The following is a 23577-nucleotide window of genomic DNA, read 5'->3' as shown; positions in this document are numbered from 1 at the left end:
TAAACTCTTGTACCTGGAAGGGGAAATGTAAAGTGATGTAACTACTATAATAACTGAACAATTAAAAATTGCTTGCTTTAGGGTAGAGGATGGGAAAGAATGGGAAGGGGGGAAAGGAGCTGCAAAAGGCATGGAAACTTTTTGAAGGTGACAAATGTGTTTCCGGTCTTGATTGTGTTGAAGTGTACATGCAGGTAAAAGAGAGAAATAGAGTTAATGTGCTACATTAGCTATATTTAGTTATAGACAAGCAAAGGCCTTTCCACAGGTAGTGATAACAGTTTTGACAAACACAATTTAAGTCTTCCATCATACTTTGCTTGTTCTCATATTCATCAGAAGAGAGGAATGCACCAACATTTGTGTGTATGTCTATGTGTGTGTGCATGCACACACACGTGTGCCCCCCAATCCTGGGGCTTGAACTCAGATCCTGAGCATTGTTCCTGAGCCTTTTTGTTTAAAGATAGTACTTTACCACTTGATCCACAGCTCCATTTCTGGCTTTATTTATTTATTTTTTTTGAGATAAGAATGTTACAGACTTTCCTGCCTGGGCTGGCTTTGAACCACTGTCCTCAGATTTCAGTCTCCTGAATAGCTAGGATTACAGGCATGAGCCCTTGGCTCCCAGTGCACCAACATTCTTATAATAAGGTAATTTATCCAATGTACAGAAATGTGATTTTCTATTATAATCTGCTCCGTTTTGTGTGTGTGGCAGTCCTGGGGCTTGAACTCAGGGCCTGTTCCCTGTCCCTATTTTGTTCACGGCTAACAATATCACTTGAGTCCACAGGTCCGCTTGCATCTGATTTGTTGTCGTTGGTGGTGGTGATGATGATACTGAATTGAATATAAGAGTTTCATGGATTTTCCTGTCTCATTTGGTTTTGAACTGACAGCCTCAATTCGTGGCCTCCTGAGTAGCTAAGAATACAAGTGTGGCACCAAGCTTCATAATCTTTTTTTTTTTTAAACAAACATAAAATAGAAATCTGGAAAGATTGTCTTTGAATTTGTAACATCAAGGACTGTAATCATCCTGCATCCAGCTTAATAAAAAAAAAAGAGATCATCATGTCATAATCTTAAATTTGCGGTCTGTGGATTTTAAGAGAGACCTGATATTTCTGTAGTTCCAGGGGCACAATTACTTCACTGACTAAATCACTTCATTTAATTTGGGCCTGATTAGCTGAAGGCCCCTGCTTAAAGAATAACAGAGTGGTGCTTTTGTGGATAAGTAAGTCACCTCATTTACTTCATGCAGCCAGACTAGCAGGGCCTCTATTGTTCAGATGAAAGACATATGATAAGGAAGATCTATTTGTAGTAAGAAGCACACAGAGACAGAAGCAATATGAAGCCTTTTAAAATGAGCTTTGCTTTTGTTACAGCCTTTTCATGAATTGCTGTTCTCAAACATGAACTCTGATTTAGGTGGTTTTTTTTTTTTTTTTGACAATGAACAATTTGCCTTTGTTTCACAGATGGGCAAGCCCAATATAAAAATAGAATTTGTGATTTCACAGGAATTTTTCTGTGTTTTGTTGACATTCATTGGAAATAAGTTTCTTGACTAGTTTTACTTTATAATGAATCAATAAGAAAATGCATGAGTGAAAAATGAATATTGTTAAACACTTGTTAATACTGAGTGCAAGGCATTCTGACAGAGAGTTTCAAATATGATAGTTCACTTAATCTTTATAGTGTTATTTTTCATGACCTCCTCCCTCTTTGACTGAGGAGCAAATTAGCTGTCACAGGGATTCAATAGCTAACTTAGATTACATAGAATATGTGTCAAAATTAGGCCTGGACACCAACACTGAAATAAAATAAACAATGGCACCTAAAGGTTCTTTTCATGTTTGAATTCTCCAAGATGGCACAGAGAATGCTAGTAGGGTTCTGTTTCTTTTTATTTTTGAGACAAGATCATGCTACATAGACCAGGCTGAGTTGAAACTCAACCCTCCTGGTTCAGCTAAAAGTGACTGGGTTGTAGGCATGTACCCCCAAGCCTGGTGAGGGTACGATGACAACATGAGAATTCTTAAAGCCAACCCATTATCGTGCTTTATTGGAGCTGAAGAGAATTCTTTCAGAATACGTTCTGCAACAAGAGAACGTTAAGACTATGATGAATCAATAGGCTGGCATTTCTTCAATAAAGGACATATGCCTTCCAAGTAGGAAGAGAGGCTGAATGAGACAAAAATCTACACCAGCTCACTTGAGGCCTAGGAGAAAGTTATGTATTTGACTGATAGGTTTATTTTTTTCTTATTCATTGGCTTATTGACTTGTCATTCTGTACTACATCTAAATGAGAGAACTATTTTAAGTAAAGGTCAAGAGAAAGGTTGAAATGTGATTCAAAGGCCAACCAGACAGTAAATGTGACTGGCCAGAAGGTGTCTACAATAGAGGATGAGGCGTCAGGAAAGTGGAAGCAGACTCAAAAATTACAGAGGAATCAGAGAGCTGGAAGTCACAGGAAAGCACAGGGGAGAGTGTGGGGGTGTGCTTTCTTGTATGGCCCTTAGAAAGGAAGAGCAAAGAAAGAGTTGAAGGGAGCAACTGGGAGAGCAAAGCTGATGAAGAAAGACTCAACATTTAGAACTGTGTAGTGTAAAGCGATTATCAGTATTGAGTTTATTCTTTTTTTTTTTTTTTGCCAGTCCTGGGCTTATTAAGCTCAGGGCCTGAACACTGTCCTTGGATTTTTCTCAAGGCTAGAGCTCTACCACTTGAGCCTTAGCACCACTTCCAGCTTTTTCTAAGTATGTGGTACCAAGGAATCCAACCTGGGTCTTTGTGCATGCTAGGCAAGCATTCTACCACTAGGCCAAACTCCTGGCCCCTTGAGTTTATTCTTTAGGTCTAGGTTTATAGTTTCCTGTTAATGTTTGTTGAAAAATCATCAGAAAAACAGTACAAAGTCACCTTGTATTGATTACCAAATATGTACTGACAACAGGCATTTAGAAGCATATTACTTAAGCTTTTTAGCTTCTCTATTCCATTCTCACCATGTTGCAGGACAGAAAATGGGTAGTTTTGAGACATCTAAATTGGCTGTTTTCTTATGGATTTAACTATATTAACATTTAATTATATATGTATATATAGGTATAAACTTTCCTACTGTCAATTCTGATTTCAAAGCAATCCCTTCCATGAACTTAGAAAAACATCACGGTAGGAAGATATTCTCTGTATTACATATTGTAGGAAACTCAATAGACATAGCTTGCTTATAGAACTTATTGATGAATTATTTACATATTTCTATCTCTAGTCAACATTAAATGAAAAGACTTGAGATTTCAGTTTGCCCTCGAAGGGAGGAAAGAGAAGAGAATGCAGAGATTGAAATGGCACAGTGATGAGTGGCAAAAATGTACTGTTTCCGATTATTTCCAAATTGCTAGGCTTTCTAAATCTTTTATACTTGTTTGTAGGAGTCAGAGGGAAAAAATCACAAAACACCATGAAGTAGCAAACTCTATTATGGAAAGTAAAGGAAAACTTGTAATGTGTTTGCTGTAAATGTTCAGCAGTATGAACTACTTGATTCTCAAGCCAGAATGCTTGGTTTTAACTCTTAGGTGCATCACCCAAATAAGCTTTTCAAACCAGTTATTTTTCCTGCCCTCCCTCTATCTTTTCCCATTCCACTGATATCAGGTTGAACATGTGATATTTCTTAATTATTTGAAAGATTTTTTATTGTCTAAAGAAATGTGTAAAGAATCACTCCAGATACAATCTTTTCTCTTCTAGAACATCATGTTCTTAAGACTGGCTGCTCTTCTATCATGGAGTGACAGGGACCAAAGGAACAAGCATGTAGAAAGAAAGAAATACCTGTGCTCAAAAGCCATAAACATTTTCCCACCTTCTGTTGTTGTTGTTGTTGTTATTCATTTAAATGAATAATATGCCAGTTTTGGTACTTTGATGGGGTAAAGGACTTAATCGCTGTAGTCTTCTCTTTTGATGAGTGATTGTGATGATTAAATAACTTGGATGTTGATAAAATCCTTAGACCAGAGATAAGTGAAGTTTCCTCTGAAGAAACTTTAGCCCAAATTCTTGGTGTTTGTCAGTTTCCTCAGAACTGAAGCTGTCAGCATCTTATCATGTAATGGGGAGTTGAGAGGTCTCATAATCAGCCCCCATGAGGAGTTTCTGTGTTAACCTGCTGAATTTAAGATGGTGCCCATAAAACATCGCATTAGTACCTGTCAAATAGTAAACAGCAAAGGAGGATTCATTTTCTGAGCACAAGTGACTAAACAAAATGGATTCTCTTATTTCTTTTGCACTCTTAAAAACTTCTATTTGAAAAACGATTCACACAAATTTGGTATTGGAAGTAAATTTAGAGATGATCTAATATGCCCACTTCAACTTCATATGTTATAAAACTGAGACCCAGAGAGGTTGAGGAGCTTGTTCAGAAAAATCAGGCAGTTAGAAAAAAGGAGTCTGGCACCCAGTGTTTGATCTACTTTTCCTCTCTAATATGAACTTCTATTTAAAAATTTCCATGGATAGGTTCAGCAAAGAAATACAACAAGATGAGTGACTTGCTTTACATTTCTTACTTTAGTCCAATTTCCCATTAGAGAAATAGTAATAATCAAACATCAAAACCAAATCCTACTGACGTTTATTGATAATATTTTTGTGATGATGACTCCATTTTGAGGAAAGAAGCCATTTGGCAAAATATTTTTGGTTATTTGTATTGTATTATAAAAATGAGGATTATAAAGAAGAACTGTGTGTGTTGCCAATCACTGAAATTTCTAAATAAGGATATTTTGGTTATTAGAATGAGAGCATCATCTGGCATTCCCCAGTAATATCTCCTCCTAAAAATATTGCAGTACACCCCCATGTAGCATAATCCCAAATTAGTGCTTTCTCAAACCCAGGAGGCAATGCATTTATATCTTAAGGTAACAGTGACTCATTTTTGTAGCCATAGTGGTTGCTGACTGTATCTAGGAGAACACATTGTCATGGCACCGGCTCCTCCACTTTTCTCTCCACCCTCAGTTCACTCCAGAGTTATTGCTGAGAGATGAGAACAAACAGAAAGCACTTTGTCAAATGTCTATGAGCCATACAGGTACATACAAATGTCCATGAAGACACAGCACAAAATAGACAGAAAAATGAACTTTCACCAATTGAAGTTCAACATAGAAGATTTCTGAAACATATGTGTTTTGCTTTGTGCTTTATTTTTTCACTTGGATTTATTAGTCAGATCGTATCAAATCGGGACTATCAAAACAGCCTTGAATACTGCCCTAGAATAAGAGGTCAGCCTTAACTTGGGTAATTCATTAGGGAAAGACTGTGTTAGATATTATTGGATCATCACGATATAGAGCATATAATACTTTTGGGGTGTTAGAAATCCAAATTATAGGCTAATGAATAAGGGAAATATTGTACAACATTTTTAGAATCTATTCTCCTTTGGAAAAAGCCATAATTATAGATATACTGTAGGTGGAAATTCTCACACAATCACACTTTTTATTGTTAACATAAAGGGATAAAATGCTAAAGGATGCACTTAATCTTATATGCAACCTAAAGATTTCACAAAAACGCATCAGACAACGGTCTTCTTAAAACGGGACATAGCATATTTAAGAACAATCTCTCTCTCCTCTCTCTCTCTCTCTCTCTCTCTCTCTCTCTCTCTCTCTCTCTCTCTCTGTCACACACACACACACACACACACACACACACACACACATGCTCACACACACAGAGATTGCCTGAGATATTTTATTAGATAGTTACTGAGTTGAATCAATCTAATTCCTAACAGATCAAGTAACTCCTTCTGCACTTTGTACGTAAATAACAAAGTTTAGTACATATCTGCCCTCTTCAGTTAGAGCCAGGTTTAACTCAGCTTTGCCAGTCTTTCCCTGCTGGTCTTTGCTTATTCTTTATTCTAGATTGATTTCCCCACAAAGAGGTTGTAATTTCATTGGCAATGCCCATATTCCACTCCCAAGGGGGCTGATTAAAATTGTAGCTTCTTTGACATCCTTTTAACCTATAGAATGAAAATGTAGAGATCCAGAACAATCAGGTCTCTCTTTCATTAACTTGGGACAGGAAGGTTGGGCATCTTGGATGGGGAAATTCAAAGTATCTAAGGTATTTCATTCAACTTTACTAGGTTTTTCTTTTCTTCTGTTCTTACTGGAACATAGACATTGTCAAGGCTGAAGCATATAATGACACTGAGACTGGTTAATTTTGAGTTTACTTGGAAATTCTTGTTGGGATTGTATCAAGGTGGTATTCTGGAAAAGTTTGCTATGGATATTTAGAACTACATAGTTCCTATATTTCAAGTATCTAAGCTTAGTACCTCTAAACTTGAAATCACCATATTTAAGTGAATGTGGCAGGCTTCACTTTCTGAACAAGTGTAGGGATTTTGAGTCTTGCTTTAGATGTGTCTGATCTCCCAGTGATTCCTTCCTTCTTTCCTCCCTCCATCCCTCCTTCCCTCCCTCCCCTTCCCCCTTCCCTTTCTCCTCCTCCCTCTCTCTGTCTCTCTTTCCTCTCTGTCTCCGTCTGTCTCTCTCTTTCTCTCTCTGTCTGTCTCTCTGTCTCTGTCTCTGTCTCTGTCTCTCTCTCTCTCTCTCTCTCTCTCTCTCTCTCTCTCTCTCTCTCTCTCTCTCTCACTCACTCTCCCCTCTCCCCTCTTTCCCTTTCTTTTTGGAAGGATTGGCATTTGAACTCATGGCTTCACTCTTTATAGCCAGAGACTCTATCAGTGTATCATACTTCCAGCCCTTTTTGCACTGGTTATTTTTGAGAAGGGTTCTTGCTCCCTCCTTAGTACATGCTTTGACCTTAACATACCTATTTTCTTTAGGCTCCTTTTCTAACTGGGATGCCAGGCCTGTGCCAGGGGCTCCATCATTTGATATAGGAGTCTCCTGGACCTGCCTAGGACAGGCCGGAACCACAATCTTCTCACTCTCAGCCTTCCAGCAAAGCAAATGTGAGGATTACTAGAAGCAACATGTCTGCCATACACAGCTGTGGAATAGAAGTCTCCCAAACTTTTGTTGGGGCTGGCCTCATCATCTTTCTGTTCTCAGCCCCACAAGTAGTAAAATTATGGGCATAAGCCACTGGTGCGCTGATGCTTTTGTTTAAAGTATCTCCTGCCACTTTGCTTCAAAGCTTACCTTCACACCTACAGATTGTGTGCTTTGCCCAAGTGCAATAACCCTTAGGGCATCAGTATTTTTTATCCTCTAGAAAAATTGTGTCCAATAACAATTATCCCTTAGGCTATGAATTGGGATAAACAATGTAAGTAAAGGGTTGCTGTCTGGTACTTGGGCATACCACAGGAATTAATGGTTTATCTTGTGTGTCTAGGTTTCATGACTATTCAGCTTGATGTTTTACATAGACAAACACACAGGAGCCCAGAGCCCACAAACCACTCACACACACGACCAGATGCAGCACCAGAGCCAATCGTACAACCCTAATATTTCGCTGTCTTTCTACCAACCTTGGTATATAGCTCCAGACTAGGAAGTGGCACTCAAAGAGTGCTGCATAGACCAACTTCCTAACTCTCTCCGAGGTCTCCTTATCACTTATATAAAAAAAGATCTCCTGTAAGTGACTCTGCAGCTGTGCCAGCTTCAGGCTGGCTTTTTTTTTTCCCCTTAGTATTTTTGCAATGTTGACAGGCTCAGTCAAAAAATGGAAAAAAAAAATCAAAAGTATACCATCCATCAGCCTTGTCATTCATACTTGGAGAATAAACTCTTCTGGTAGCCACTAAGAAGACATCAAGGAGGATCTTTTCTTTTTGAGTTTGGGGAATATATATATATATATATATATATATATATATATATATATTCTTAGCTAAAACCTAAGCAGTGACATCACTTCTATCACCTGCGGGACTGAATAGGTTTGCTGACCACAACTGACCCAGCAAGGCAAGAGCAGCAGGGGCCAGGCAGGCAGCCCCTTTCTACCCGGGACCCCTGCTGGCCGCCGGCCACATCCCCTCCCCAGGCTCCTGCTCGCCCCTGTCTGGAGGTGGGGAGGGGAGGAAGTCCTGCCGCCGCCGGGCGCTGGCCTGCTGCCCCCGATCTCAGCCTCCGAGGTCATCTACACGGACAGGGGTGAGCACAGCCTCAGGATGTCCCCTGGGCCTGGGTGCCGGAGCGCGCTCGCTCGCTCGCCCCCTCCCTCCCACCCGCCTCGCGGGCCCAGCGCTCCCCACGGTGACTCGGTGACTCTGGATTGCAGCAGGATGCTGGCGTTGGACCAACTCGGGCGTTGCAGTGTGGCTTTCTCTCGCTTAGCCCTCCTCCGGAGGGAATAACAGGGAATAACGGCTCACCCTCCGGGGAGGCACCACAGTCGGGGTGACCGGGCGAGGGGGCGGGCGCATCTCCTCCGTGCTAACATCGCCCCGCCCCCTGCCCCCTCCCTTGATTGACACGGATTTATTATTATTTTGCTGTTACATTTTACCTTCCTCACAGTCAACACAGTGGGAGAACCCCACCCCACACTCCTCTTTCCCCCAGGAAAGAGACCCCCCCGGCCCCCAACCCCCACCCACCAGACGCTTGCTCGCTACTTGCCCGCCGCAGCCTGGCTTCTGCCTGGTCCGGGATGGCTTCGCCGGGCGCAGGGGGCAGTCGCAGCAGCGCCAGCTCGGTCTAGGCGGTCGCTTCAAGTGGCCCGGCGAGTACCGGTGCCCCCCGCCAGCTGCCACTGCCGCAGCCCGGAAGGAATGTCCCCTGTCGTTAAGGAGCCTGACTGTTTTACACCAATGATTTGCCACTGCAAAGTTGCTTGCACCAACAACACTTTGTCGTTGATGTTTGGCTGCAAGGTAGGACGAGGGATTCGTGTCTTTTCTTTCTTTCTTTCTTCAATGCATGCTGAGCTTCCCTTGGGAGTGCAAACCATTCCTTGTGTGTGTGTGTGTGTGTGTGTGTGTGTGTGTGTGTGTGTGTGCGCGCGCGTGTGCGTGCGTGCTTACTGGAAGAGTGACAAAAAGCAATGACTGCTTGCTTTCTCTGGAGCAGGATGGGTTAGGGAACAGAAAAGCCCCCTGACATGCCAGTCAGACGCTGGGCTGAGAAGTTGATGGTGACAGGACCCAGTCTCCAGCTTACAGAATCCCCATGATCCAATACATCTTGGAAAGGGGGCGCCTTAGGTATCTGCTTGCTTCGGCATCTTATGCATTTAGCTAGGGGCTGAGCTGATGACCGGTCTGGAAGCTCCTGAACTCATCACTCATTGTCACTGACTGAAGCTAGCCCACAGGCAAGAGGACATGGAGTGGGAGAATTACCTCTTGTGAAAAGGAGCATACTAGTTTGCAATTTGATGCTTTTAAAGTGAAGGGGCAGCTTTCTTTTCGTTTCCAATAGAAACCTGGGAGTCCCCTTCATGCCCTCCCTTTCAGTTACGGGATTTGAATGTATACCATCCACTTGAAATCAACACACCACACATCCCCTCAAGAGACAAAAGGTCTCCATGAGGTTGGTAGGAAATAACTGTTCTACCTTGGATTTTGCTAACTATGACCCGTGTTCCCAAGTGCATGAAGTTTGAAGGCTTTGGAAGCAGGTTAGTTACTATTCCCTGTTCCTTGCCTGAAATAAGGTGACTAGAGTTTTCTAATTGGACCTTGTGATGTGCTCTCCGAAGTTACGTTTGAAAAGTCTTTGCCTGTAAATCATCTGAGGATGTGTAATGTGCTTCGAGGATACGAGCCTTTACCTCCTAACCCACACTCTGCTGGGCTCCTTCAGATTGTCTTTATGGGACACTTCTTGCTAATGGTACTATGACTACCTCCAGTGTGTGAGTGGTAAATGGGGGGAGGTATTACTTCCTCTAAATCACTGAAAATTCAGTCCTGTGAACACAAATAACATGATTCCCCTGATTGTTCTGAAACATAATATCAGAGACTGGATTGAGCAATCCACAAGCACTTTAGGCAGTAAAGTTAATAAAACATACACCTTAAATTTCATAGGGAGAGCTCAGAGGAAGTAGACTTAATAGAAAATTGGGAGTAAAGATCCTATTTTAGTGGCTGGCTTTTCCTTAGAGAATTTTCTCTGTCTTAATGGCCTTGGGTTTCCTTTTATTAAAAAAAGAGAGACAATAGTGTAAATGTTAGTATCTCTGAAATCTCTCCACCTCAAACATTGGTGAAGATGCCTTTAATAAAGTCACTTGATGGTCAAATGATTGCTCAATCTGGACACATATTCTATATGATAGATTGTACTTGGTGGTTGGTTTTTAAAAGAACTACATACCAAAGAGTGGTTAGTTTTCCTTGTGAAAACCCTGAAAAGGTCTTTGAATAAGGGTTTCTGAGTTCACTCCTGGCAGGAACGAATGTGAAGGAATCGCACCAATAACTAACAAGTTAGTCCTCTCTTCGCCCCTCCATGTGCTAGTGTTCACTCTGTTCTGATTGCATCTTAGCAATGGCTACGGTTTTAAACCTATTCCCACAAATTTAGGAGACTGCTTTTGCAGTGCTAAATGCTCATTAGCAAAGGTGAATTATTTGTCAAGGGAAATTAAACCCAAGCTAATAATTAAATAAGATAAGTTACTGGTGTGGAGAATGCGGTTGAATATGCAGTCAACTTTTCAAGTACATTTTTGAAGAAATTTCTTTTAGGCTGTTAAGTTTCCTTTGATTTTCAAATCACATTGGAGGAAATTGGTTATAATTATAATCACACACTTTTTAGAGGCTGGTTAATTACATTAGTTTAACCTCCTTTTGCTTTTCTTTCTCTGGGTGTTCTGGTTTAATAAGTTCACTTTGTGATAGAGAATAGTGTCAATAGAGTTAAATATCTCAGTCGGATAAGTTGGTTAACATGTTTTTGGAAAAAAGTGAACTAAAATTTTGAAAATAAATTTTAAGTATAAAGTATCCCATTCTATTTTGTCAAGTATTTGAGTATGATATCTTTAAAAAATTCCCATGTAGTGGTATCAATTAGCATATTATAACCACATTTTCTTGATGGTTAATTATGTACTAGCTAATGCAAGGTTTTTACCTTGCATCCTCGATGAAGAAACACTGTTAAAATGTCTTATTCCTAGGTTTCTTGTAGTGAAGTTGTTGAATGCTATATGACAGATCATAACACTCCGTAATGTGACAACTTACCTGTCAGATAGGCAAAAGTAGATTTCCTACCCATTAGGTACATGATTCTTTCCTTTGTAAAATGGCCACAGTTATGACTATTGCAATATATAGCATTGGGCAATAAATGAGAAAGAAAACTGAAATAAGATACAGGCAGTCCTGTATATAGGCAGCCATGAAACACTTGGTGTTATGTGTTGTCCTGCTTATTTTCATGTCTTCAATGAGGGGAGTACGTCCCTTCTAGAAAGAACCTCTTTATATATATATATATATATAAATATATATATATACATATATATGTATAAAATTTTTGCCCAAAGTTGTTCATCCTTGGTATAAGCTAAATCATTGTTTCCAAAGTTGTATTACTTATTTACTTATTTATGCAGATTTATATTTGGAGAAAATATTCACAAAGTAAAGATTTGAAAATGAATGTACAGCTGACGTCATTCTGGCCAGTCAACATCTGTTCTCTGAGCATACAACAGTGGTGGGCTCAGAAGACAGGACCATACAAGTTCTTTTCTTCTGCAGCTTCAGTTGAATGATATGGCAAATGACTTTAGAACTTGTCATACTGATTAAAGGAAAATATCCAATCATGATTTAAACAGATCTTTTGAGCAATAAAAGTAGAATTTAAGTAAATAGTTATAAAAATGCATGGAGACATATATTTCACAGTAAGCTTCCTGAAGTATTAGTTGGTTCCACTGTTGTCTAGGAAAAGTGGAAATAGAATTCTTAATGTGGTCATTTATCTTCTTTCCTGGAAAGTAGTTACATCAGCAATGTCTAAAACAACATTCATGTGTAAACCAAACTGTCAGTCTCAATAACACCAAAATTGTTGCTATTATCTGGAGTTAGTAATGTTTAAGGATCCTGAGTAATTTGAGCTTTCAAAGTAGAACACCCTAATTATTGTATTTTTGTCACTTAGTCATCTCCAGGTCCCTCTTTGCTGCATGCCAGCCACTGACTTTGGTTATCCGCCTATATGACTAAGATTATACATTTAGAGGGTCTTTCCGTGCTAGCACCCATCCTCATTACTGTTGTGCATACTACAGATGAAAACAGAAGTATGCCATAGCTCCTTTCTTCTAGGAATGCCAAGTCTATTGAGGAAAGTAATTCCACTCCCATCCCTGAAATGTAGAGTACCTATGGCATCTGTAAAATCTCATGAGGAAATACACATGCCCTCATTCCAAAGAGTGTCTCCATTACATTTTCTTCTTGCCCTAGTCTACTGTGATTGCTAGACAACACTGCTTAGAGAAATAGGATTCTGTGGAAAAGAAGGTTTTCTCAAAAACTTGATGTTTTCCATTTGTAGCATCTGGATAGTTGTACTTCTACTTAATTACATTATCTCCACCTGGAAAGATTTAAGTTCTGGACATAAGTCCAAGGCCTACTCTGTATACTATTCTTGTCCATAAGTTTATTATAAGGATCAGTAATGTATGGGGCTCTCTCCCTATTTATTATTTCAGCCACCAACATTTCAAGAAAAAGAAGACAGACACAAAATGGTAAAATATTTATTATTTTTCTATTCTTAGAATACTTTATTATTGTTTTGGTAGTACTGGGCTTTAAAATCAAAGTCAAACATTTGTTTTCTAGTCACATATTTTATTAATTGAGGACTAATGTTGAGCCCTTTTAATGTTGTTCTTATTTTTCAGATATGGTCTTGTGCAATTGTACTGTGATCATTTTTCTTAAACCTCTCACGTATCTGTCATTGCATGTTTTATGTTTTGGTTAAGGGAGAAGTTATTGTTGCTTTTTTTCCTTTAGGCTGTTCATAAACAACTATCCTTCCAGTCTCCATTTTGTAGAGATACTCATACTTTTGGAAAGGTGTTGTGGTACACTTATATATTTTAGATATTCTTACACAGATTAATTACAAGATAATGTGTATGTTAATCATCTTGACAATAGCATCTATTTTGCTATGTATAATCATAACAAAGTGTCATATTATGTCCCTTAAATAATACAATGGAAATGAAATATTTATCAAATTTGAGGAATCCATCTCTCTATTCCCTAAAGGTATTTGTTAATACAAGATTTCAAACTGTTCAATCAAATTGTTCAGCCTGAGGCCAAATCATTTTTCTTTAATACTCTCTTTGATGAATTATGATAGGGAAAAGTTATTTAAAGTATTGTAAAACCCTCTAGTCCATTTTACCACCAAATATTTGTACGTATCATAAACTGGCCTGTTCCTCAATCGAAAGGACTCAGGAGGCAGAAAGCACCTTTCTTCTATATGATACCTCTCCCCAAAGAGAAGAGGAGAGTAAAGAGGAGGTTAAATTGGAAGAAAATAGGACAGAGATCCTGGAATTGAAAGGCCAAGGTGATGTGTCTGAGAACTGAATCAGTAAAAGAATGGGTGTTTTGCAAGATTTCCAGTCCGTGGTAATTGGGGGAGCAGAGGAAAAAGTAGGCCATAATGATGGGGAATAAAAAGCGGAAACAATGAGGAAAAATAAAATTAGGCTGTGAGTTACCCACATCCAGAGGAGCCTTCACTCTTGCACTCCCTCAAAGTCAGCACCACCTTGGTGGACAGCTCCTGTAGGTCTGAATTTCTCTACTTTCTCCATCTTTCTCAATTCTTGTGCCTCATAACATAGCATCAGACAGAGAAAGCGTGTTTGTTTATTTAAATAAAACTGACATTGTTTGTAAAAGAGTTATGGCCCCCAAGGGCTCATCACCTTACATATGACTGTATTTTTGTCCTAGGCAGGACCAATTTCCTCTGATAATTTTCGTGTGTTCTTTTACATTTTTATATTAAAATTAATTGAGTTTATTAATAAAACTAATTGAAGTAAATTAGAGAAGTTGACGTTAAAAGGAACAGATTTTAGAAGTCACTTAGGTCACAGAGGAATAGAGATAGTTATTAGCATTTCAGCATATATATATTAATATCCTTCTATTTTGGTTGGACTGTACATTATATATTATCAAAGATAGCTACAATTTAGTTGGATTTGGATTTGAACAGATTTAATTTTATTTGTCTTTCAGAGCATATGATTGACATTTAGTCCTTATTTATTCCTCATCCTCTAAAAAATATTTCCTGGAAAATAAATGTTCTATGTGTAGTTATTTCTTTTAAAAGAATAAAGTAAGTGAATTATTCTGTGATATTTTTAAATTTTATGATGCTTGATAATGGATATATATTTTAAAGATGGTTGTATAAATTTGGGTTTCATTAAGTTGTATTATATGTCTCAGCATTGCCCAGTGCTAAACAATCTGCCTTTATCTATCTAGAGGGCCATTTATTAGCGTGTTCATAGAATGAAAAGTTTGTTAGGCCTTAAGTTCATAAAAGTCTAATGACTTGACTGGTGTGTCTAGCTTAAGAATTCTAATGAGCCAGGAGCTGGTGGCTCACACCTATAATCCTGGTTACTCAGGAGGCTGAAACCTAAGGATCACAATTTGAAGCCAAGCCAGAGAAAAGTCCCCATGAGACTCTTATCACCAATTAACCACTCACACTGTGGCACTGTGGCTCATGTAGGAAAACTAGCTCTGAGCACAAAGAAGATCAGGGACAGCACCTAGGCCCTGAATTCAGGCGCCACAACTGGCAAAAAAAAAAGAAAAAGTCCAAAAAATCCAAATGTTTACAAAGCATCTAGCTATTTGTATTGTTCAGGCATTAGTACTGTTCCAGTGCACATCTGACTGTGTGTCATGTGTCCAGCACTTCTACACGCTTTACAAATGGAACTTTAGTCTTACAATTTTCATCCCAGTGTTACAGTCAGGAAGACTGAGCCACGAAGGGTTTAAGTAACATTCCCCAAATCATATATCTCCTTAGTAGTACAGACAACATTTGAGCCTAAGCATTATACATCTGAAGTCTGCACTTATTTCCAGAAATAAATGTCGTAGATGGTCAAGTAGCATCTTCTTTCCTATAGCTACCTTGAAGTGAAAAGTCAATCTGCAAAAATGCAATCTACATCCATCATTCTGGGGACATATATGAATCTGAATGGGAAGCACACTCATCAGAGGACAGAGCCTTATAACACAAGCATTTCTTCTTCAAGAAGTTGGAGCCCACAGAACCATATTTCATCTCATTCATGCTCTCATTTTGTACACGAGGTTACTAAATCATGTAGGCAGGAGGTTGCTTCGTGAAGGTTACCCAGATAATCAGAGTCATAGCTCTAACCAGGTCTCCTAGTTTCTAACTCAGTGTTACTCGTTTTTTGGTTTCTTTTTCATTATTTTTTTTTTTTGCCAGTCCTGTGGCTTGAGCTCAGGGCCTGAGCGTTGTCCTTGGGCTTTCTCAAGGCTAGCACTCTACCACTTGAGCCACAGCACCACTTCTGGCTTTTTCTATGTATGTGGAGTGCTGAGGAATCGAACCCCAGTCTTCGTGCATGCTAAGCAAACACTCTTACCACTAGGCCAAACTCCCAGCCCCAGTGTTACTCGTTTTATGTCATAATATCTAACTAAGAAGTGGAAGTTTGGGAATCAAGGTGATGAAATAGAAATTGACATCCTTCATCCTCAGAAGCAGGAAAAACAATACCCCCCTGCAGGACTTTTATAAGAGTTGAGACTATTTAGCACAAGGTCTAGTATCTGGCAAATGGCTTTACATGCATTGTTTTACATTTTGTTAAAGCTGCTTGGCATACACATGAAGGTGGATTGTCAACTAAATGGAGAGTACTGAAATGTATCCATCACTAATGAAGTGTTTTTCAAAGTACCAAAACATTACTGAAATGGTTAAACTACAAAAAGGAGAACCTAGAAACTGACATAGTTCACACCCCCCCACAAAAACATCCTAGAATAAATCTGACCCAGAAAGAGCAAAATGAAAAATGAGCTAATGAATGAAACAGGTGCCAAATGTACCAAACAGGCTGTACAGGACCTGTCACCTTTCACCAACTATTGCTTGCTAGTTCAAGGTCTTTCATGTCTTTTTTTAAATAGAAATTTAGGAAAATTTACTAGGAATATCTACCTAGTAAAAGAAGGGTTAGATATTAGGTTACCACTAAAATAGCATCACAAAAAAATGTTAACTCATAGAATTTAGGATCCTGAAAAGCTCACACATTATTGAACATTATTTATTCTTTTCTTATAGCTCTTTAGGTAATGCTCTAAAGTTCATATTCCATCTCTTTGAATTAAATAACCCATAGACACCTTTGCCTACAGTTGTACTCTCCAGTTATAAATTCTGTTCACCTGTCTCTTTGCCCATCTGAACAATGAGCTACTTTGGGACAAGAATCATAGGCACTTAAAGCAGTGACTGAAAGATCCAGTAAGTAGAAATGCTTCTGTTCTCTAAAGGGCAGTCAATAAATACTTGATGAACAAATGAGTGTATGATATAGATGCTCATAAATGTGTATTGAGTAAGTAACTGGAAAAGGTAAACATTTCGTTGACATTCATATTTAAGAATCCCTTATGTTTTCAAATTTTCGAGAGCTTGTGGCCTCTGACAGGTAGAGGCATACTGAAAATACTACTCTTGTGCAATTTCATATATTAACGTGACCAGACTACAGAGAATCTGGACATTAGGTCAAGTATTATTCTGAGTATGTCTCCAGAAACTACATTTGATTTGGTAAACTGAGTAAAGTATTTTGCCCTTCCCAAAATGTGTGGGACTCATTTAACTAACTGAAGACCTGACTGGAACAGAAATGTCAAGTGAGAGGGGGAATCCTGCTTGACTGCTTTGGCTTTACTGACCTTTTGATGTGAACCGAAAGCATTAACTCTCCTTGGACTTTAAGCACAGGGCTCCAGACTAGAATTTATACTATTACCACCACAACTATTCCCAAATCTTCGGTGTTTGGCCTGAGATTGAAATAGAACATTGACTCTCTTGAGTCTCCAGAGTTCTGACTGAAGATCTTAAGACTTAGCCTAACTAATCATGACAAGAAATTCATATATAAATATATTTATATGTGCATATATATACATGTGTGTGAATACACACTTATACATAGATAGCTAAATAGATAAATATAGATAAGTAAAAACTGATATTTTCATGCTTAGATATAAACAGATTTTTGTGCCTGGTTCTGTGTATATGAATGTATACATATGTAAACACACACACTTACTGGTAACAAGATAGATAGACATAGATACAAAAATAATGCATCTCTGGAGTGCCCTGAGTACATGGCAGGTCTGACATGAGATCCCTGGACACAGAAGTAGAATTAAAGCTTTCTATTCCACTAAGCTACAGAAAAGGAAATAGATCATAAATTGAATTTATTTTATATAATTTATTTTATTATACATATCACTTATATACCATATACATATACGATTATTAATTGAATCACAATTGAGTCTCCACACAATAAGGTATTTGATGCAATTAAGGTTGTTTTCTCACGTGACTAGGTTATAAATCACAGCTTAGCCATAAATCAAGATGTAACCCTGTAGAAAACACCTAAAACTACTCTAATGCCTTTTTTATCCACATTTACGTAAATGAATTTCTTGTCAGACTTAAGAACACATTATGTATTATAGTGATGAGGGAAGTACTATACCTGTTCTTGTGTATTGTATATTTAAATACCTAGGTGAAATAGATGAATATTACCTGAGACAATAACTTCTGACATCCTCAGTAATGACATTATCTTTCAGGCAAAAATTGGTGTGTTTGTGTTTAATGCCTAATATAGGGTGTATTATTTTGATGGCATTTCATTGCATTACTTTTGTTAAAGCTTTATTCCTAGTTTATAAGGTGATGTGTATCATTACGTTTGATCAGTGAATACAACATACTCAAATCTCTAAATTTTGTTGTAATGCTTTGCAACTAGCTTAACATAATGTTATAGATTAAAACAGCCAAAGATTAATTATATCATTACCTCATTATATGTATATATCACAGATTTTATAATGAGGTAATGATAATTACTTATTAGTAACATCACTCTCATAAGATTTCAAAATTGTCTTGTTATCTAATAGTAGGAGTCATTGATTGATTGATTGATTGACTGATTTGTGCCAGTCCCAGGACTTGAACTCAGGGTCTGGGCACTGTACTTGAGCTTTTTCAAGACTTGTGTTCTATCACTTGAACCACAGCACCACTTCTGGCTTTTTCTGTATGAGATTCTGTGGAATCAAACCCAGGGCTTCAATGTATGCTAGGCAAGCACTCTAGCACAAGGCTACTCTCCCAGCCCCAGAGGCACTGACTCTTTACCTCTCTTAGGAGCTATGTCCTCAAATATCCTCATTGGTTTTGTTGTTGTTATTGTTGTAGTTGTTGTTTGACAAGAACCTCTGTGAAGTAGGTGCATTGGTCCAATAATTAATTTCTAGCACTCTTGAAAATATTTGTTTAGCATTATAGTGGGTACTTTAGGGTAATAAATCAAACACAGGAACACATAGTTTTAATCTTAGGAACCATTTAGTTTGGCTGGTAAGCAAGTTCTAACAAATATACATACTTAAAACAAAATACCCGTATGCCCCTACAATGAATTGACTTTACTCTGTTGGAGATCACCATGCACAGAAATTGTATTCCAAGGACTTATGTGAATTAACGTATGCAGGACTCCAACCCATTTATGAAGGCAATCCCTGTGTGATCATATCAAATGAACATCTAGAAGAAAGTTTATATTTTAAAAACAGTCATAGTTTCAGTAGGTAGGAGATTCCTGCTACAAACAAAAAGTGGGAAAAAAGAAGCTACAATAATACTTTTATTTAGTGTTAGAGAGGCTTAGTCTGGGCATTCATTTTAAATCCCTACACTTTGTCAGAAAGGAAAAAGTATTGGGCTTTGAACTCAAATGGACTGTTGAACTCTATGGTTCAACACTTCTTTAGAAATGTTGGAAGAAGAAAATATCAGAAAGTAATAGCATGATATAGCAGGCATGCCTTTGGTTTGGATAGAAGTGAAAAGTGAGAACTGAAAGGGAGAGAGGGAAAAAGAATGTTAGAAAATAGCATTTTACCAAGGCAGTGATGGTCTAACCAAGCATAAGTGTGAAGCCTAAGTATGCCTCTGGAGCCATGAAATGAAAAAGTCGGATTCAAAATATACATTTATTTGTTTATTTGAAACAGGGATGGAAAGTAGAAAAACAAACTGATTGGGGGATGGGAGGAGAAGGGGATTAAAAAATGGGAAGGGGTATCAATGTTCAAGAAATAATAGACCCACTACCTGAAAAAAAAATGTAACTAACCCCTCCATGCATCATCCTGACAATAAAATACATTTTTAAAGAATAATGTGACTAGACCACAAGCTCTCTATCCCAAAGTAGCTCTTTTGCCTCTGAGTTTCAATTTTGTAATTTCTTGAATAGAAATACATGTAGCAGATTTGCTACAAGAACTAAATAAACAAATGATTACTATGATACCTGATGAATAATCCATTATGTAAGTATTAATTTTCTTCCTCTCCAAGGCATTCTATTTCCCATGATAGTAATTTTATGGTATTTGCATACCATGAACTAGCACAGAAAGAAACCTTTTCACTATCATGTTTAAGACGTAGGAGTAGTAATGAAGAAAGTTCACCAAGTAAACCAGACAAGATATTAACTCTATTTAACCTGAGCACTCTCACTTCACTAGAGGAGAGCTTATATAGATTCGTGCTAGCATATCCTCACCTACATCCCATTTACTTCTGTTTTCTGGGTGCTGACCTAACTTTTTGTGCCCCTGTGCTGCACCTCAGAAACCCGTGAAGGTAGTCCCAGCCCCAGAACATCTTCCATGTGAACACACACACACACACACACACACACACACACACACTGCTGTTCAAGCTGTTGTGAGCAGAAGTAATTGTGCCAGGAGATATCTACATAGAAAGCCCTTTCCATAACATCTGCTGGAGAAGATTTTGTTTTAAATAGCAGCAATACCTTATTTTCTCTATTTTAAATACCAAATAGCTCTCCAAAAGAAATTATCTTTGGGATTCTACAGAGGCCTATTTCCCAAGTAAACCTTTTTTGAGATCTGTAAAATGAGAAACATTTTTTCACTGTGCATGATCCTTGTAGATGGCCCTTTGCTGGAGCTATTTCCACAGCAAATTGCAATGGTTGGTATCTCAAGCCCCAAGGAAGAGAAGAGTTTTTATAATAAAAATGCTGACAGGTTCTTATCTACAGCAGTGTGAGTGGGTTTGCTATGATTTCATTTATTGTAGAAACCGGATGCTTGTTTTGGCTGAAGGGACAGCAGGCATCCTCTCCAGATCTCTGAGGTTTTGAATTAGTATTTTGAAAAGTCAGTGAAGGCAAAAGAAAAAAAATAGCCTTAGGAAAACAGGAAGATGGTGCTATGCAAACAACATCTATGATCTTTCAATGAAATAGTAAAATGAATTTCAGTAAGGATCTCAAAATTAAAATGGTCAGAGGTTTAAAAAGTTGAAGGTAGGGAATAGGTATATGCATGCTTCCTTGTGACTGACTTATCTTTTTGTGCAGTGGCTTTACCTGACTGGCTAGAACAAAACCCCAGTTTTGATCTGTGTGTGCACATGTGTGTGCACATGCACCAGTACTGAGGCTTGAACTCAGGGCCTTGGCTCAGTCCCTTGAGCTTTTCTGCTCAAGGCTTGTGCACTACCACTTGAGACACAATTCTGCCACTGGCTTTTTGGTGGTTAATTGGATATAAGAGTCTCACAGACATTCCTACACTGGCTGGCTTGGAACTAAGATCCTCTGATCTCTGCCTCCTGAATAGGTAAGGTTACAGGCTGAGCCACCTTCATCCAACCTCCAGTCTTGATTTTATTTATATAGTAAAATGCATACTATCTACTACTGCTATAGAGACAATATTCTGAAAAAAGCTTATCTTTTGTCTCCTAACACAGCAAGTCTATGGCATACATACGTTAGCGATAACAATAAAACCCCACTGAGTTCAATATTCTTTTCACTGGAGACTTGTAAGCATTAGCCTGAAGCTCATATCAATAATTCATGTGATGAAATACCTAGTTGAGCCTAGACTGTATGTCTTTAAAAATTCCATTAATATTCATGCCTCTTAAAAGACATTATGCCTTGCCCAGTCTCACAAAGCATGTTGTAGTGGTGGTATGGAAAATTAAGACCAAGATAGTGACTAAGCTCCTAGAAAGTCTTTGCCTTGTTTGCCACACCTTAAGCATTTTCTGAAGCTTTCAAAGCATGGAGGGAAAGTATTTCTGACGTGTTCCTAAGGCATCAGAGGGAATTGGTGCTTCCTGTGATCAAAGTGAGAGTGTGTTACCCAGATGGATCTGGAAGCCATTGGTGCAAGGAGAACTCATACTAAGTCACTAGGATAACCAAGGCCATGAAACACTTAGAGGAAGAACTGAATGATTGGTGACTTTAGAGCACTGACTTTTTCTTCTCTGTGGTTTCTAACCTCCTGTAGTTATCTCCTAGCTTCAGAAAACCATGTCCGGAGTGCCCTGGAAGGGAAGAGGGAGAGCATGCTGAAGGCGACGTTAGGCCTGATGGATGCACAGTTGGCTTTGACTTCTGTTCTTTCACAGCTCACTTCAGGAGTTTAGGCTCTGAATAGTAACTTCCATTCTCAGTTATTCTATGTCAAGCCATAAAATACAGCACAAATTTACTTGTGCCAAAAAACCCTGTTACTTCTCCTGCAGGAGTTGGTAGACTCAAATATATCTTGGAGTGAAAAAAATGCAAGTCTTTAACTCTCGGTAAAGATGACTGAGGTGTTAGATATTGTGGGATTTGTGAGTGGGCAAAGAAAAATTACTTATAAAATTTCTCTGAGTTCAGCTTTCTACTGCCAACCAAGGTCTAGGTCTTTTCTTTATCTTTCCATTCTTTTTCCTTTGTAGAACTGTGTTTTGGCCTTAGCTGAATTTTCAGAGTTTCCAGTCCCTTCTACAACTTTTTTCCATTCTGAAAGAAAATTATTTCTAAAAGAACAGTCTACCAGAAGTTATTTTACCTTAAGTATTCAGCAATTTTGTATGAGAATTTGGCATTGAGTTTATATATTCTTTATTAAAACCTTTAGAAGATCTATCTTAGAAAATCTTAGATTTCTATTTGCATTTGTTTTGTTAATGTATTCTCCTTACAATATGTTGTTGTTTCATTGTAAGTGGTTTCTGTATGAAGTTGTTTAGGAAAACTGCAGCAACTTCATTTCTGATGTAATGGAAGATTTGCAGATTAAAAGATAATGAATGGTTATGAGTAGTATGCAGAAATTCAGTTTCTCTATCTTCTTTGACTGATGGGTTCAATATCAAAATTGTCTCCTTACTTCCAATTTGGTGAAGTAAAAAGTTGTCAAGATGAGTTGTGTCAGTCCAGAGTATTACTTGTAAGAGCCGTGTTGGACCTCACAGATGCTAGATTTGAAGTTCCCATCACAGGCTCCATTCTATTCCATCACATTCCATATTAAATTGTGATGACCCATTAATGTATTTTATGTCATTCAGAAATTATTAATGAAGTGGTCCACACAGTATATCTATTCTTGCTTACCTACAAACAACTCTGACACTGACAATCGAATAGAACAATCTGATCTGCTTTAGACTATGAATAATCTAATGCATTTTACTTATTTACTTACATTCCACTCACCAGCAAGGTTATTATCAGTTATTTTAACAAATATTTTCCCACATGTATTGATATGGACCCTTTTCCAAGAAGGGAACTTAAAGAAATGTACTTGTATCCATTCTTGTCCTGTGGGATTCAGTTTGTGTCATCTGTGTCTGGAAGGTAGCCCTGGTCACCTGATGCTATCTTTTCCCTTGGAGTCATGCACTCCTTTCTGTCCTATTATACTAAGTTGTCACAAGTCTCCACAAGGTACCAGAGTTTCCAACATATGTAAGTACAACTGCAGTAGTTTCAGCATATTAAAATGCTATTTATATAATATTTCTCAAGCGAAAGGTCTATTAAATTATTATATCTAAGCATTTGAGACCTTGTGTGATTTCAAGGAATAACTTGTCCTTTTGTCCAAAGTTTTTATGCCACCCTTCTCATGAAACTCATGAAACTCATCATAATTCTTTTTTTTTTGGCTAGTCTTGGGGCTTGAACTCTGAGCCTGGGTGCTGTCACTGAACTTCTGTGCTCAAGGCTAGCATTCCACCACCTGAGCCACAGCTCCACTTTCCAGCTTTTTGTGGAATCAGAGTATCA

The 23577-nt window shown here is 38.3% G+C and overlaps 1 protein-coding gene across 15 annotated transcripts in view; it reads left to right on the top strand.

The window, feature by feature from the left end:
* Positions 1 to 23577, top strand: part of Dlg2 (discs large MAGUK scaffold protein 2) — a 1918473-nt gene that overhangs the window by 714154 nt on the left and 1180742 nt on the right. The window contains exon 1 of one of the 15 annotated variants that reach the window (XM_090348529.1): positions 8792 to 8944. The exons of 13 other annotated variants lie outside the window; for them this stretch is intronic. In XM_090348529.1, coding sequence (XP_090204655.1) covers positions 8843 to 8944 — 102 coding nt within the window. In that variant the 5' untranslated portion in view covers positions 8792 to 8842. Of the gene's footprint in view, positions 1 to 8791; positions 8945 to 23577 lie in introns of those variants that run through there. One more of the 15 variants, XM_090348541.1, reaches the window with a different exon arrangement.

The sequence above is a fragment of the Megascapheus bottae genome, chromosome 16, assembly GCF_031878675.1.
Source record: "Megascapheus bottae isolate mThoBot1 chromosome 16, mThoBot2.hap1, whole genome shotgun sequence".
In the NCBI taxonomy this organism is placed as follows: domain Eukaryota; kingdom Metazoa; phylum Chordata; class Mammalia; order Rodentia; family Geomyidae; genus Megascapheus; species Megascapheus bottae.
Note: the sequence above shows the minus strand (reverse complement) of the source record. Positions and strands in the feature narration are given on the sequence as shown.